This window comes from Molothrus ater, chromosome 3, assembly GCF_012460135.2.
Source record: "Molothrus ater isolate BHLD 08-10-18 breed brown headed cowbird chromosome 3, BPBGC_Mater_1.1, whole genome shotgun sequence".
In the NCBI taxonomy this organism is placed as follows: domain Eukaryota; kingdom Metazoa; phylum Chordata; class Aves; order Passeriformes; family Icteridae; genus Molothrus; species Molothrus ater.
Window position 1 is genome coordinate 5,245,496 of NC_050480.2, and position 17,431 is coordinate 5,262,926.

General features: G+C 47.4%; 1 protein-coding gene across 3 annotated transcripts in view; it reads left to right on the forward strand.

The window, feature by feature from the left end:
- RALGAPA2 (Ral GTPase activating protein catalytic subunit alpha 2) overlaps positions 1 to 17,431 on the forward strand; it is a 93,698-nt gene that overhangs the window by 56,365 nt on the left and 19,902 nt on the right. For all 3 annotated transcript variants that reach the window (XM_036379483.1, XM_036379484.1, XM_054514174.1), the window contains one exon: positions 2,102 to 2,229. In XM_036379483.1, coding sequence (XP_036235376.1) covers positions 2,102 to 2,229 — 128 coding nt within the window. The remainder of the gene's footprint in view (positions 1 to 2,101; positions 2,230 to 17,431) is intronic.

Here is a 17,431-nt window from a genome sequence, read left to right on the forward strand (position 1 = left end):
AATAATGATTTTGCTGTTGGAAATTGGAACGAAGCAGGTGTTTGCAGTGGGCTGAATATTAATTTTTGTTTCACGGATAACTTGCAGTGACATTTGGAGTACTCACAGAAGGGGATCTTTCCCTCTGTTTTTTTTTAATTGATTCCTGTCAAAGCAGGCTGTTTGTTTGTGGTGGCCACTGAAGCCCTGCTCTCGCGGGCAGGGTGTTGGGTGCCGGACTCGGAGCGGAGCCGAGCGGGGAGCGCGCCCTGCGCGTTCCGCTGGCCTCCCCCCAACCCTTGTTAGGGCAGGGCCCCCGTGCAGATGGAAGCTGAGGAGATGCAGCTCCAGTGACTTTAATGACCCTTGGCGAGGCCACTGTGTGTGCTGGGGAATGAATAATTCCGAGCCCTGTGTGCATCCGGCTCGGATCGACGCGGGCTCCGAAGCCCTCGGCTCTGCTGCTGCTCCTCTCCCTGGCCAGGATACACTCACCCTGTCCCTGGGTTACGTCTGTAAATTCTGTGGTGCAGTGGTGAGAAAGTCTGCCCCGCTCCCCAGCTCCTGGTGAGTGTGAAACTGTGAATGCAAGTGCTGTAAGCAAAACCTACTTGTCCAAAAAGCCCAGCAGGGAATTTCCCTGCCCCAGTAGCATCTGCTGATCTGACTTTACATATCTGGTATTTGTGTGGTGGTATCACTTCAATACTAGTATGTACTTAACGTCCCTATCTGTATTTTTTGCATTCTTTTCTCTTGCTGTCAATGCTTCCAGACAGTGCATGGGATAAAAATTTCACTTCAAAACATTACTGCCTAGAGAGGCAAAACTTGATGCTCCATAATGTTATCATTTTGGTGGCATTGATTTTCCTCTGTCCCCTTCTCTTCCAACTGCCTGGATAGTAATGCCAGCAGAAATGAAAAAATTGAAAACAAGGGCAAAACCACTATGGAAACATTTTTCACTTTTCTGTTTTATTGGAGAGTGGGTAATTATTTTAAGTAAAGGAATGACAGAATAAGTGTGTGCACAGACAGCTGTCATTTCCAGATGTTACATTTAACCAAAATTTCTTCTGTAATTCATTGCCACTTCTAATTAGAGGAATTCCCTAGATGCAGGGGATTTATATTATTCCCTTTGTCCATTTATTGAATGACTGTCACAGTCACCCACAAGCAGTTGGAGAAGAATAATAGAGGGTATTTATTTATGTGATAAGCCTCTGTACAGATGGAAAAAATCCGTAGCTTAAATATTGATAATTGTTGCTGGCTTCTGTCTAGGGCTTTAGTTGGGGGGTTATTTTTTTTTTTTCATTTTGAGTCTCTGAGAGGGAAATTAATTTGAGTACTTGCAAGTACTGAAAGTTGTGCATTTAAACATCAAAATTTTCTGGGTTAGGCAGGCTCAGGTCTGTTTTGTGTCTGCAGTTCTGGACAGGGTTTACTTTTAGAAAGCATCTCTTGTTCGTAGTCTGGTCTTTATCTGCAGAGCCTCGGGTCACCAGAGGATGTCACACAGGGGTTTCCTGTGGAGGTGGCCCTGAAGAAGCAGCATTTGGGCACCTTGACCCACTGGGCCCACTTGTGCCTGTCCCCACCCTGTGTCCTGCCCTTGAGAGAGCCCCTGCTCTGTCCTCTCCTCTGCCTTCCACACACCTCCTGATCTTGGACCAGCTCAAGGTTTTTTTCTCTTCTATGAAGTCCATGGAAGGAGTTTATAGAGGATTATCTGAAGTAAATACGTGTTTGCAAAGCCTCCTGCCAATGCTGGAGTCAGCCAGTGAATCAGGGTCTCCTGTTGGGATCCCAGATGGAAAACAGCTCCTAATATTCACTGCCAAAGGCATATTGATGGCACATTCATAGATGGCCCCAGTTTCTACATGTACCAAGTTTGTGCTTAGCCAGCAGAATGTTCTGAGACCTGTGTGTGTCTGTGCAGTGTGCTGAGGGCAGTCACGGGGGATTTAAACACTCGCCAGCTTGCGAGATGAATGTCACACTGCAAGTCTCAGCATGGAAAACAACGTGGCCGCGCTGTTTTCGTGGCAAAATGCTGTACCAGTCTCCTGCAGTGGTTCTGAAGCCTGCTTTTCTCTTTTGGGGCGCCCAGGTGCCGTTTTTCGGTCCCCTCTTCGACGGCGCCATCGTGACGGCGAAGCTGCTGCCCAGCCTGATCTGTGCCACGTGCATCAACGCCAGCAGAGCCGTCAAGTCCCTCATCCCGCTCTACCAGAGCTTGTATCCTTTTCCAGGGGGCAAGGCTCCCCTTGGTAGGGTTCTCACTTGGAGCATCATCCTGCAGAGAGGTAGGTTGGGATGAAAATCCCTCCTGTTTGATTTTATTAGGAAAGGTCAGAGCTTTCTTTGCATGCAGCTGGACGTTCTCAGTGGCTCAGACGCAGGTGCCATCCGGTGTTTTCCAAATTGGAGTGGTAATAGCGCTGGAGTCTCTCACCAGCAGCTTCCACTTCACTGCTGGTGGGCTTGGGCTTTGGTCTGTGAGAAAAGGTAACTCCCAGCTTGCTTTCACACTGATAGAAGTTGTGGATTGTGTATGTCAGGCTGGTAGCCAGAGCTCAGCCATGCTCTTATCCTATCCAATTAACTTTACTTGGACTCACTACATTAATAAGGCAGATGGGATTTGTCCTCAGATACAGATGTTTCACGTCCCTAATTCCAGTTTCTTTCCAGTCACACCTGTCTTTGGGCATTTTCAGAACCTGTTTTCCACCAGTGGCTGGAAGGTAGCTGGAGATGTGCTTCTCTGGGACAGGAGTTGTGACACAGACTGTGGTTCTTGAGTGCTACTCAGAGTTAGCACTGGTTTGCACCCATGCTGGGGTCTTCTCATAATGCCATCATAGATTTCATAGCTTGTTTTGCCAATCACATCACTTACCTCAGGACAAACGCTCACTGCACTTTGCTTTCCCTGGGGAGCATTTGATTTGAGTATTTTTCTAATCACATGACTTTGAGAAAGAGTTTGTGAAATATTTTGATCTTTGAAAGAACATTGAGGAATTAGTTTAAGATGCACATTTTTAAAACATGGAATATCCTCAAAGTGCTTGTTAGGGTTTTGTTTTAAAAAACTAAATGAAAATAAATAAATTTTAACCAGTATACTTTGCAAAAGTAATCAGAAATGAAAAGTATCGTTGTAGTTAAGTAGATTTGTGTTAATAACTAATTGTTTACTCATTGTAAAGCAAATGGTGGTGGTTGTGCAAACTGTGGCAATGCCTGACAGGTGAGTCAAGGCTGGCTCTGTTTTCTTCTGTTTCTTGAGAGAAATGTAGCAAATTCCTGAAACTGTGCTGTGCAGAATTTAGCTTAACCTGTCTGTTTCTCAGTATTCAATACTAAAGTAACAGTGTATTAAAATGGACATAAGTAGCAGCAGTTACAAGAGCGAAGCTGCCCCATCCCCTCACTCCCAGCTGGAGTCCTCCCATGTTTTGGCATTGAGCATTTTGTGAGTGAGCAGCACTCACCAGCTGGCCGTGCTCCTGCTGTCCAAGGGGGTGTCCCTGAGGGTCCCTGTGCATCCCTGGGGGGACAGAGCTGCACAGACACTGCGGCACAGGGCACTGCTCTGCACAGGTCTGAGGCAGCATCTGTCCCCACATTCTTGTCCGCCTTTTTCTGTGTCTGCTTTTGCACCTGTGCTGTCCATAGTGAATCAACTGCCACTTGTCTGTCTGATAAATGAAAATGGATTGAGAAACTCCTGAAATGGCACAAAGGGGATGTGGTGGGCAGATCCCTTTGGGGCCACACTGGAGCAGGAGAGAAAGCTATCTGTAATTCATTCCCTAGATAGTGCAGACTCTGAGATGCACTACAGCCAGCAGCTGGAATGTGAGTGTGTAGATGTGTAAAGGTGATGTTGGGCCTGTCCAGTGCAGCTCCCAAAGGGTGAGTGATTCAGGTCCAGTGTTTGCTGTGCCAGCTGCTGTGAGCAGGACATGAGGCAAACAGACCCAGCAGTGCAAACAGTAAATGGAAGTGCCATTATCAGACTGGAGATGGAAATAACTCAAAAAATATCAGTGAGAGGGAGAAATAGAAATCAATGTCCCTGGCAAAGTGAGGGATGATGTTTGGCACACACCAGTCATACCTGCAGTTGGGATAAGGACTGCAGGCTGGAGTGAGGCAGATCTAAGGAGGATCTGCAGCTAGCTCCTCTTTGGCTCAGGGGTCATGTTAAAAGGCAACATCCCTGCTAAGGGTCCATAGCTGAAGATGTTTGGGCTCCGGCGTGGTTACAAACAGATCAAACACTTCAGCTGGTGTCAGTGGTTCCGTGGGGATGAGGTGCTGCATCCATGCTGCAGCAGTGGCAGGGTGTGAAGAACCTGCAGAGACTCATCCCTGTTCTGCCCTGGTGGTGCTGGGAAGCCGGGGCAGCATCTTGCCAGCAGTGACAGCTGAAGTCACTTGTTGGAAAGTCTGTAAACTCCGGCTACAGCTGCACTTGTCAGGGGCTGTAAGGGAAGTGTAATCAGCCACAGAGATTAATTTGCATCTCAATTAGGAAAGAGTCAGGAGGAAGCTGTAGGGTCTGTTGCTGGAAGGTTGTGGAAGAAATCTCATCAGGCACAAAAGGCTCCCGACTTGGTGCTCCATCGAGCGGAGGACAATATCAGAGTCTGGTTTCCATGGGGACCGGGACCGCAGAGCCGCGGGAGCATCTCGCTGCCCGCAGCCGCTTGGTCATGATGACACAAATTCCACTGCCGTGCCCAAATACAGATTTCTGTTGGAAATCTCTTTGAAAATTAGGAAGGTAACTATGGCAGACCACATCAGATTTTTTTTAATCTCTTTTTTTACGTTTATGTAACGCTTTTGGTTTTAAGGAATTCATTAGGGCAAGAGATTCGTTAAAATATATTATTAAACTTATATAAACTCTTATATTTAAACTTCAGATTAGAGTTGTTCTGGCTACAGGTTCTTTGTGCCCATGGAAGGGCACACGATGGCACTCCCAGGGTGCTGCATGCACAGCTCAGTTGTCTTTGGAACAGCGCTGTCTCTGCCACTGCCGCAGTGCTTCCATGGGCGGGGATGATTGTGCATCAGTTTATGTTCCAAATTCCCTTTTTATTCCTCCTTGGTGCCATGGAGCAGAGAGGCTGAGTGGCTGCAGCCCCTGCTAATTGGGACTCTCGCCATCCTTGAGTAACTGCTGAGCATGAGGCAATGTGCTCCAGCAGCCTCTCCAGGCTGCTTTTTTCAGGCAGTGTCTGACTTTTAATGTGACTGGGACTTACAGAAATCATAAGTAATAAGATTACTTCAATTTTACAAGAACAAAAAATAATATTTAACTATAATTGTTGTATTGAAAGAATATATTTATGCAGGTTTTTGTGTGCATCCAAGCCTCTTTTGTATGTGCTGTGGAAAGAGGAACAACCTCTCTTGCAAACAATTAATTACATGTCATAACTAAGCAAGGGTCTGTTGTGTTTCCAGCAATACTGAATTTTTCAAAAACTGGTGAGAGTGGGGCTGCAAAAGTGCATCTCTGAACCCTCTTCCAGCTTGTGTGAAACAAGCTGTGTGCTGGGAAGGATTTCTGAACACTTGTGTGATCTGGAGTGCCGTGGCACTCAGCTGCAGCAGAGCTCCTCTCTGGGAGCTGCTCTTGTCTGAGGATAAATACTGGGGGAAAACAGGGTTTGGATTGAAGTATTACAGCTCTGCTGATTGAAGATTGGCAGCTGCTGTCTAAGCTGACAGTTCCTAAGCTCAGGTGCTAGTCAGCCTTCAGACATGAAAATGTAGCTAGTTTGGCAGGTATCAGGCCTTTTGGTTGGCCCATAATTCAGTCCTGGTCTCCAGAAAGACACTGGGATTTGGAGATAGTGATGTCTGAGAAAAAAGCTCCTCCTAGAATGCCCAGGGAAATGCAGTTCTCACTGCCCAGGTTATCTTTCCAAATGGAGTCATTTCTTTTCTCCTTGGATTGAATTGGTTAAATTTAAAAATTGTTTCAGTGTTATCTTGAGTATCTCACCACTTTGTTTTTGTATTTCCTCCACCATTTCAAATAACTCTTGTACTCTCAGTCCTTCCTGACTGGGATGCTAAGTGAGTTTAGAGAAGAGTAGGAAATACCCCATCGTGTCTGAAACGTTACCTCAGCTTTGAGGAGCTCTTTGTAATCTGCCTTGGGGAGGATGGAATGTGTCCTGTGTGCCAGCACCAGTGGGCTTCTTCCCTGTGTGTGTTTTTCAGTGACTTCTGGTAGTCTTCAAGTTGTGTCCTTAGCAATTCAAGCTACTTCATGTACTTCCTGTGAATGGGTAAATAGGGAGCTAGCTCTTGTTGGGGTTTATTAAGGCACTGATTATAAAATTATCTCTGTGCACAATCTCACTCTTGGGATGAGTTGTTTGTTCTTATGGGCAGCAGAGGGGTTTGACCTCATGCTGCCTGTTGACTCCTGCACTCCACTTTGCTGTGACACATCAGGCTCTGAAGGTGTCTGTGCATCGGGACAAGCACAAGTGAGCATGGTGGGGATGAGAGCTCCTTATGTAATATCTCAGCACTGGATGTCACCGTTTCCCAGCTCACAGTTTGCACTCCTCTTTGTGGACCTGAGGAAAACACAGCCCTTACCCGGGAGAAGTAATTTGATACATGAGTAATTCTGCCACTGTTTTCTCCACTGTAGTGGCAGTGGTGTGCCGGCTGACTTGTGCCAGCCAGCAGCTCACTGGGGTAAAGCCAAAACTCCATTTAAACACATAACTAAAAAGACATTCATAACTTTAATTCATTACAACTCATCCAGATATTGACATACTAATATATCCTGGATGTGTTAATATCTGGAACCAAGAAGATTAAGCCAAGAACATCAGCTTCAAATTCTGAATTAAATCCCTTTCTTGGCTTAAGCCAATTTCTGATTAACCTAATAGAGAGTGCCCAATCTGCTTACCTGCTTTATCTGTGAAAGAAAGGTATTTGCTATGATGGACTTAATTGTGTGAATGGCTGTCAGATGTTCTGGAGGCTCGTGTGGTGTCAGACACGTTTTGTGTCCCTCTCAGTGTGTGTTTCGTGGCGCTGGCATTTGGAGCTCTGCTGTGGGTATAAGGCAGTGTTTGATCCTGCCGGGGAAATGAGATGGAAAGCCTGTTATTCCTTTCAGAGAGGGTTCACAGGTTGTCCCCTTTATTTCATCCAAAGAAGTGGTGCCCTCCAGCTATATCGATGCTGATAGGAATGGCTATGAAATTCTAAAGCATGTGTCACAGGAGCTGTGACAATTTATGTGACATGGCACCTGACGGTGTGCTGCAAGCGGCCGGCCCTGGCTGGCACGAGTGCCTGTCAGTGGCCAGTGTCTGTGGGCAGCAGCAGGTCCCTCTCCCTGCCCTTGGCCAGGGATGCCCAGACCCGAGGGCGGCCGAGGCACTGGCAGCTCTGCCCTTCATCTTGCACAGCCCCTGCTGCAGCCGATCAATGGCCAGGCTGGCTGTGTCCTCTGCCTTCCCTCCTCACAGCCAGAACCTTCTCCAGGCAGCGATCGATGCCTCTAATCTGCTCCAGCCTGTAATAAGTCATGCGAGGCAAAGCTTTTAGGTGGCATTACATGGGATTGCGGAGGCGGCTCCTCAGCTCTCATTCATAGAGCCCTTCATGGACTCGCAGAGAATCCACTGCGTCCCCTCGGTGCATATCTAAAGAGTATGAAATGCTTCTGCAGGTCTAAACTCCACATGCTGCTGCACCGTGCACACACAATGGGATCACATTTCTCTATTTTCTGTTTCGTGTCCATTCCTGAGCCTGCTGGCGGGCCCTTGTTAGACACACAGCTTGTGCCCGCATTGCTGGGGTAGCAGGGAGCAGCCAGGGGGGCAATGGTGCAGTTTATTTTGTCACTATAACATGAGGCACCACTGTCCTCCCCCACGGCTGGGAGCTGCCAAGTTTGCTGAGGGCTGTTGAGAAAAGTCCCAGGCTGATTCTGACACGGAGTTTTAAACTGCTGATCTCTGGGCAGTAGCACCAAATAAACCCCAGCACTAGTAGAGGCTCTTCTTTGCTGGCTGATATCATGGAGAGTTCCAAAAACAAACCTGGAGTTAAGTGACTTCGAGAATGTAATGTGTTTTTAAATGAAAAGTGAGTTCACTGTGTCAGGGGGAAAAAACCCAACAAAACAAACTCAATGTTGTATTTCTAAATGACATGCATACTAGTATGTGTGTGCTGGTTGCAAACAAGGGTCCTAAACCACACAGCCATGCCTCTTTATGCCCTGCCGGAGACTGGGAAGTTCTGATCTTGCTGGAAATGGTGTGGTTTGGGTGGTGTCACCGTGCCCTGCCGAGGCCCTTCCCAGCAGCCCGGGCTGGGGATGCCTTGCAGGCAGCTTGCAGGAGCACACAATGAGGTACAGGGCTTTGTTTATGAGCAGTAAATATCCCTTCCGCGAGAAGGTGTGGTGTACACAGAGGTGCAAACACCTGTCCTGCCACGGTGCTTAATGTTTTCTCCTGGGTTACACAAAGAGCCCCTAATTTGTGTTTCGTGAGAGGTACTTGCTCATTCTTTGGTTTTTTGACAGAAGCAAAATTGGTATATTCGAGTTGCTAACAACTACTTCATCCCATCTTGTGGCGGTTCTTGCCAGTATGCGAGGGCTTCACACTCTTTGTCTTTGCAAAGCAATTTTTGCCGTTTCCCCCCCATTAACTTTGAAGGGATGCGCGTAGCTAAAGCTGCATTGTGTCTTTCAGGAACTTCACTGTGAATTCCCGCTCGGGTTTTGTCGCAGGCGGGCCGGCGAAAAGCGGAGCGCGTTGTGTTCCTGCGGCCGGGCCGCGGGTGCGGAGCGGGGCCGGCCGTGCCGCAGTCGGAGCGGGCGGCGGGGGCGCGGGCCGAGCCCTCGCAGGGCTCCCGCGGGCCCCGGGGTCGCTCCCCCGGGCGCGGGGCTTTGTGCGGCCGGGCCGGCTCATTAGCATGCGGGCCGGGCGAGCGGGGCTCTGCTGGCTTACCAGCTGTTCCTGCTGCTCCCGACAATGTCCGGCGGGCCGGGCTGGCCGCGCTGCGCGGCCGCCGCTGCGCTCCAACAGCCTTTCCGCTGGGGATGCCCACGTGGCACCGCAGCGCCGGCCGGCCTCGCATGGCATATGGTGTCTGGATTCATACAAGATGCAAAACTATTCTGCCGCTAATGCACAATGACTCATAGCATTGCTAATTTTTCCAACAAAAGCCCACTTCCACACCCACACTTTTAACCCCTCAGGCTAAAAAGCCTCTTCTTTAGTTTCAAAGCCATGGAAATGTAAGGAGGTGGCTTCTGGATCAATATCTGAAACCCTATATTTATTTAAAGCATATGCACGCTCTAACGCGTATTTTAAATTTCTGTGAAAGCCAGTTTGCAAATTGCCACTATAACGTGCGGCAGGTTTTTTGTTCCAAAGTGGATTCGTTGTCAAATGCTGGGGTTTTTTAATTTTTCAGTAGTTAACATATTAAAAAAATAATCTGAAATCACCACCATAGATAATAAAAGGTTATTTTCATTTAAGAGGAGGGAATCTAAGCATTGTAGCCAGTGGACCTACAAGGATTACGTATTGCAGCACAAGTTCCCAAGCCACTTGGTGTAAGCAGTTTGTAGTATTTGGGGATCTTTGCTGTTTACCGGCTCTTCAGGGACAATAATAATGCACTTTCCAACTAGAGGGAGCTGCTGGTATCCCTGATGCTGATTCTTAACCTCCCAGTCTAATTCCTTTGTGCAGAACGTATGGCGATCGTTCGGATGTTTTAATAAAATCAAGTTAAATTACCCCGAGTCGTTTAGATTAAAAGGCTGCCTCTCAGTTCTTGCAGTGCAATCATCAAATTAAACAGCGAAATTCGGGGAAAACTGAAGCAGATCCTCGTTGCTTTTTGTGGAATTATGTAGGTCGTGAAAAGGCTGGCGCAGAGCGCTCCGAGACAAAAAGCGTGCGGGAGGCAGGAGTGCGGGAAGCGCCCGCTCCCGCTCCCTCCGGCGGAACAAAGGAACAAAGGGACCTGTGGCCAGGCTCCGAGGTGGCCAGGCTTGGTGCTCAGGCTCCCCAGGAGCCACTTGTTACAGGGTCCCCTGCGGGCAGCGCTGCAGCAGGTGAAGGCTCCTGCCGGCAGGGATTTAGGAAGCAACTTTGCTAGGGAATGGTTTGAGCGCTCCTGGGAGGCTTCACGGCGGCCTGTGGTGGGATGCGCTGTGTCCTAGCCAGGGCAAAAGCCCAGCTGCTGGCTTTGGAAAGGCACTTTCCATCCAGCAGGGCTGCTCCCTTGGCCCAGAAACAGCGGGGCAAGGCTCAAAGGCTGCAGGAGAGCAGATCCACGTGTGGGCATTTCCATGGGTACTTCCCAGCACTCCAGGGACTGGTGGTAACACAAACATGCAATCACCAGTACAGGTTTATGTCATGTTTCAAACTACTCTTTTGAAGAGACCCTGACTTCAGTGTGTGGTTCTCATCAGCCATGCATGCTGGTATTGCTTAATGAAAAGTTAAGGAATAACTTTCTAAATGGGAAAAACATTTTTCGGCTTAGGTTTGTGTTTTCTTTATGACTTTGTTTCTCTGCTTTGAAAATGAGTGGCTGAGTTGAGTGCTGGCCATGCTTTGAGGAGGTGAGACAGATCTGACTCCCTTCCAGCCTGACTGGCTCTGTGCAGCTGATACCAAAATGAGGCAGGCACAGAAATTTTTGTGCATGCTATATAAAAGATACTTTGATGGGCAGCACCATAATCCTACATTGCCCTTTAGAGAGGGAAGGCTTCCCCTCCACCTGCATTTGAAAAGCTTTGAAAGCCATTCTGTTACTGTGGACATGAACATGGTGACATCAAGTGAGATGAATATGAGAAAACGTGCTACAAAAAGTAGCTTTCTGGCTGGCATATTCAGTTTATGGGGTTTTTTCCTCAGCATCACAATTGTGTGTATTTCCCAGTGCTTTTAACTGTCAGGTTCTACTGTATAAACAGGAGCAGATGGCTTTTGAGGATTTCTTAAAGCTAATGTTTAGTAACAATCTAGTGCATGTACAGTATTTCCTGCTAAACAAAGTCTCAGGTAATTTTCTGGGTTTTAGTACTTCTCTGAATTGGCGTTTTTTGGAGAATGTATGGCGTTGGTCTCTGTAACTTGTGCTGACCAGCTGCATTTATGGCACCTCTTTAGGGTCATCCACCTGGCTGATTTTCACCCATGAGACAGTGTGGATTACTGCCACCTTGCTGGTCTATGGTTTGTGGCTTCCTGAAGTAAAACAGGCCTTCCCCTGCACACCTTCCAGCTGGGAACCCCTGAGGGTTGTTTGGGGAGCAGTTATTTCTCTGAAGTCTTAGTGTCACCTGGGTAACAAACTTGGGGTTAGCTCAGTCCTGTCTCAGTCCTGCAAAGCCTTGAAACCAAAAATGTGCTGTGACATTGAATCCATTGCAGCTTAGGGAGAGAGCTCAAGCTCCCAGGCCTTTGCTTTTCTGTGTTTCTGAAAGCTCTTTCCTGAACTTGTGCCATCCCTATGACCCTGACTGGCTTCTTGGTATTGAAAGGGGGCTTGTGAGGACTGTGCTTGCCAGACTGGCACCCTTCAGGCAGTGTGGCAGGGCAGGCAGGATCACAGAGACCCAGAGCACTTTGGAGAACAAGCCCTGAGGCTGATGCTCAGACAGTCCCCAGATCATAAGTGAACAGGGCTCTGCACTCTGAATTTCTGTGTCCAGCCCACCACCTTCCTCTCCCTACTGCCAGCCTCTCTCAAAGCTGGGGAATGTGATGCCCTGAAAACACCTTTTCCCACAGGCAGCTCTGGTGGTAAGAAATGGAAGATTGTTCTGTCCTTAACTGTTAAATACAAGTCTGTATTATCTGAAGGTCTCAAGTTGTAAGAACAGCAGTTACACCCACATGTGCCAGGCTGAGTAATCAAGGGAGAGCACAACCCTCATCGTTAACTCCCTGAGCCTGGCAGGAGAGAGGGATTGTTCCAGTCCAGGAGAACTGTTTGAATTCAGAAACCTTTCCTTTCTAGGCTTTTGCAGAACCTGTTGGGTTTTGTGCTCCCATGTTTTATGACTTGTTGCCATGATAATTCAGCTCATCTTACAGGTTTCTCTAATTGTGATTGATGTGTAATCATTCATTTTATTGAACCTCATTAAGGTCTGTGAACCTCTGTCCCAACTTGCAGTAATTAGAGCCCAGATAGCCATTCCATCTGTTCCCAAGCACTGGTTAATTAATGAACTTTTAACGTGTTCTTTGCCTTGTAAAAGCCCTCAGTATTCTCAAGTTGCTGAATAGGATTTGCATGCCAGCATTTCCGTTTGTTTCAAATGCCACAGCAACGTGCAGTTTGGAATCCCAAAAGTCAACACACAAAGTCCCAGGATCTCGGAAAGCAAAGTGGAGAGATTTTACTTTCTGTTCTCACTTTGTGCATCAATTACAGTATCTGTGAAACTGGAGTTTGCAAACAAATGCCTCATAGGGTCTCCTGTGTTCTTTACTGCCCAAACCAACGGGTTTGAATCTTCCTTTATATTGCTAAAGAGACTACACAGACATCAGTAAACCAAATGTTTCATTTTTCATGGTAGTACTTACTGGAAGAACATTAGAAACATGATACCTACAGACACACGTTTTCCTGCCCTCATATTTCATCCTTTTGTTACATTTTGAGCATCAGGCCCGAGACAGCTTTGCTAGTTTTATGTAGCATTCACTACAAGGAGATTGTTAGAATGGAGCAGAATCCAGCACTGCTGCTGGAGTTGTCAGAGAGACTGCTGTGGTCCAGGACTGGGAGAAATCAGCAGGACCCAAATTTCTGAGTTTCTCTGCTTCACCTTTGTGCATTCTGACTGTGCAGTAACGTGCTGAGTCAGTGATCTGTGTGCAGAGAATAAATCATTGCATTTGAAAAAATTCATTCGATTTCTGTTTGCTGAGCAGACAAGAGAGGCAGCATTTCCAGTGGCAGGAGTTTAAAGAAAATATTAGGGTTTTTGTGCATTGTTGCATTTGTGATCTGCTGCTGGTTTTTACACACAGGACTGTAGTGCAGGGCTGTAGCTGTGCTCTGCCTCATTTGGATTGATCTGTGTTTACCTTCAATATTCAGGACAAGAATTAAGTCATACTGCTCAACTCCCTCAAAATCCCTTTCAGCATCCAAAGGCCAACCATCTGTCCAGTCCAGCCATTCTTTCCTCCCCCAGTATGTGTTTTAGCCAGTGCTTTGAGCAAGGCTGTATCCTGAAGGAGCAAAATATGAAGGGAAATAAAGGTCTTGGGCCTAGGGCCATGTTTAGCAATGCAGACCCTGTAAATTGCAGATAATTTTTGTGAAACAAGTGCAGAGAGCCCCTGGTTCTGTGGTACTTCAGCGCGCTGGTCTGTGGCACGGTGGGTGTCCAAGGCACAGGCAGGCTTCTCTGTGGAGAGATTTCCAGAACAGCTACTTTTATTTCCTCTTCCAATATTTCTGTGTGCCAGATCCTCATCTCACCACTGATCGCACATTTCAAACAGTCTGCTTGGCAAATCCATGTGTGCTCCTTTTTAGGACTGAAGCATTTTAAGTTACTGGCAGATATGCAAGAAAAATGGATTTCTTTCTCAAGCATTTTGGGAAGTGCAGGTGTTTTGTCCGGAAATGTGCTGGCTTGTGTGCAGTGTCAGGTGTTTGGGGCTCAGTCATGGTGCCACCTCCTCCCCATTGCTGATGTTCTGCAAGTCCAAGGCTGGGATCTTGTTGAAGTTATTCCAACACGTTGTTCCTCTGGCTGAGATTTAGTCAGAAACAAATCCATTCAGCGTGTGCATTTACTAAGGTGTGTTTGTAAATCATACCACTCCATTACAGCTGATATTTAGGGGGCGCACTTCTGTTTAGATGAAGAAAACTGGGATGTTCTTCCTAGGCAGTCCCTCTCCTGCTCTCCACAAGCCTTTACACTCTGTTTAACACACTCTCAGATGAAAAAATGTGCAGGCAATCTTGGTGAGGTTTGAGCAGCAAATAGGGCATCCAGGTGAAGGAATGAGAGCAGGGACCTCTTGCCCCTCTCTGGTGGGATCCTGCTGTTGCCTGTGCTCTGGTTTTCTGGATATGCAGAGATGTCCCCAGTGTTTACTTCTTGGGGCTGATGGATGTGATTCCTGCTGCAAGGACACCTACAGGCACAAATCTGTGCTTTAATGCAACAGAATGAGTTTAGATGCTGCATACGTATTTTAGCAATATTTTCTTTTAAATCTGTAAGCAGGGGTTGCATTCCACCTTTAGTTAGGTAAATGGAAGGGCTAATTAAGGGAATTACACTTAAGGCTGTTCTCTGTCAGGTAACTGATTTTATACAATAGACATTTACATTAAGATTTTAATATTGCCTGTATTTAGTTTAATACTAACTTATTTTTATTCTTGGATTAAAATATTTTAGCAGCCTTTCTGGAGGTTGCCTTTAAAATGTTTGATGTTATTTGGGTTTATTAAGAGAGATAAGAGGGATGTTGTTCTATCAGCTGTTAAATATTATTGCATGTTAATCCATATTTTAAAAGTTCAAAGTCTGTGCTAGCTCGTGTTTCTCTGTTCTTGTTGCTGTTGGTACAGAAGTGCTCGTATGGAGCATTCCCATTTGTGTGAAAAATAGAATTCAGCTCAGGCTATGCATAGATTGTCAGAAAGATTAAAGTGTGCATCGTGCAATTTTTCCTCTTTCAGAAAGGGGCCTTTGATGTGCTAATGTTCACTTTCTCTCTTTTCATGGCGAAGTGCTGGGCATTGTTTTCGGGCTGCAGAGCAGTGTCTGCCTCAGAGAGGCAGATTCTAACGCCCCAGAGCCCAACCTTGCAAGGTAGCAGCATCTGCAGGGAGACTGCTGGCATTGTCCAGGGGATCAGATAGCAGTGTGCCTGCACAGATAAACACCAGGGCAGGCACGGAGGAGAGGTGTTGCCAAAAACAGCCAAATATTTAATATCCAATATCCCACTTCTGTGTGCCAGTGTTCCTGCTGTTACACCGAGTCACACGCCGCAAGCCCAAACTGAAAGCTTGGCAGTGCAAGAGGCGCTCGCTGTAGGCTCTGAAATCACACCCAAAGACAAGGCTGTCATGTATTTCCAAAGTTATTTGGCAAGTGAAATTATTTGGATGGGCTCATCTTGGGTTGCAGTGGGCATTTTCCAGCTAATGGATGAAATCCTGCAGGCTGCTCACAGGGCCAGCTTGAGCTGATGTAGCAGGGGCCTGATTTGAGTGGTGACAGTCACAGTGACAAAGGTGTGTGGAGAATGAGCAGCTATGAACAGCCTTTCTTATGCCAAAAGACACCAATTCTCCTTTTGTAATTGACTGGGAAGAAATAATTTCCTGAGTTCCTCAGAATGTAAGTATGGGAAGGGACAGTGTGTAACTGGGCAGGAGTGAGTGAGCGCTAGTTGTGTCCAGCAAAAGACGGATTAGTTGGTATTTGAATGATAAAAGCCTTTCTTTTCAAACTGGTTGAAATTTGAGACAGTATGTTAAACAAAACCTGGAATAAAACTTTGAATACAGGAAAACCTGACAGCAGCATGCAGTGTTCCTGCTGTGTAGCTTCTTCCCCGGGTCGCTGTCCCTGCATATCCCCCCCTTCTCCTCTTCCGCCAACTTTGATGCTTCATTAAAAATTCATCCTGTGCTCTGTGCCTTCTCTCTGGGATGCTCACGATCTCCTTTTATACCCAACATGACTCAGCAGTTAAGGATGTCAAAGAGCTTCAGAAGTTGAGCTTAAAAGGGCACTGGCTGCAAGCAGCAGTGAGAACACTGAGGAAGTGATGAGCTTCCCAGGTTTGTGCTCGGGCTGGGTCTGTGTGGAGGCTGTGCCACCTGGGCAGCAGGAGGGAGCTGCTGGGCACACACGCTGCCTCGGGGTCCTTTCTGTGCTGTGTGGAGCTGCAGACGGTGCTTGGAGGCACGTGCCGGGGAAGGGTCGGCCTGTGCTGTGATTTGTGGTGCCCTCACAAAGGAGCGGCTCTGTGCTGGCTGCAGAATGAGATGTGTCACAAGGGCCTGGCAGGAAGCAGATGGAAGGGGCTGTGTGGAGCAGAGTGGCTGTCGCCGGGGGCTCCGGGGCAGGTTTTTGGTAGCCTTGGAAAAATGACTGGAGCAGCTCACATGTCACCAGTTGCCATCCACCTCTCCTGCCTGCGCTGGCTTGCAGGGACCGGTGACTTTCCTGCAGGATTCCCCCCCTCCCATCACAGCTGTCTGTGCAGCAGCACTGCCTCGCTCATTTGCCATCTCAAATCAGATTAATTGTCCATTTTAACAAAGTGCTGCCGCTCTGCGAGTCGGCCGTAATCTCATCGGGGTGGAAGTGGGTGCTCCATAACCCAGACACCTCGGGGGTGCAGGAGTACAGAGCTCCAGTGCTTGCACAGCACAGTTGCTCACTGATGCTCTTCCCTGGTGTATCTGTGTGACCCCCAACCTTGTGAGCACCTGGGGGTCTCACACAGGCCATTGCACATCCCACTTGGTGACATGCAGCTTCCTGAGCCCAGCCCCAGCCTGCTCTGCTCCTGCACTGCTCTTCAGCAGCTTTTAACCTGAATATGCTGAATGCCCCCAGCTGGGAGGGCTCCAGCATCATCTCAGCTTTTCTTTGAGACTACCTTGTGATTTGTCACTTTCTGTTTCTGCCATGTTTATTCCAATAGTCAGGAGATTTTCTTTTACACTGTTCTGGGGTTCAGCACTTCCATTCCCCTTCCCCTGTGAGTTAATAGCTGTATACAATATGTACCTGTATACCATAGTCTGGTTTCTGGTCTCATTCTCACTCCTTTCCAGAGCTGGTTTGAACCTGGTCAGTCCTGGGTGCTAAAGCAGGCTGTCAGCTCAGGTGTGCAGCCAGTCAAGCTGCCCTCCCCACTGCCCTCTCTCACTTCCACCATCATTTCTCTTGTGCTTGGATTTAGAACTTGGTTGTTTAATAGTGTATTGCACTGCTCACTCAGGAACTTATCCTGTAATTAACTGTAATGATAAGACTTCATGGCCCCCCTGAGTTACTAGAAACTTCCAGGAAATTTTTTTCAGGAACAGTAGAACATTTAGAGGAAGTTATCAGCAGTGAAACCAATGCATTGACTTGCCTTTTTGTGAAGGAGTCACTTATATTTTCAGTTTTGCTCCCTTTCCACTCACACATCCCACCTCATAAGTGTAAAAAAACCAGATTTAATAAATATGCACCAGAATTTTAATTTACTCCTCTGGGAAAATGGGGAGCCATCACAGCGTACCCACTGGCTGAGCTGTGCTGTGGAAGTGGAATCCAGTTTCCCTACTGGGAGGTCACTTTCAGGGGGAAAAAATG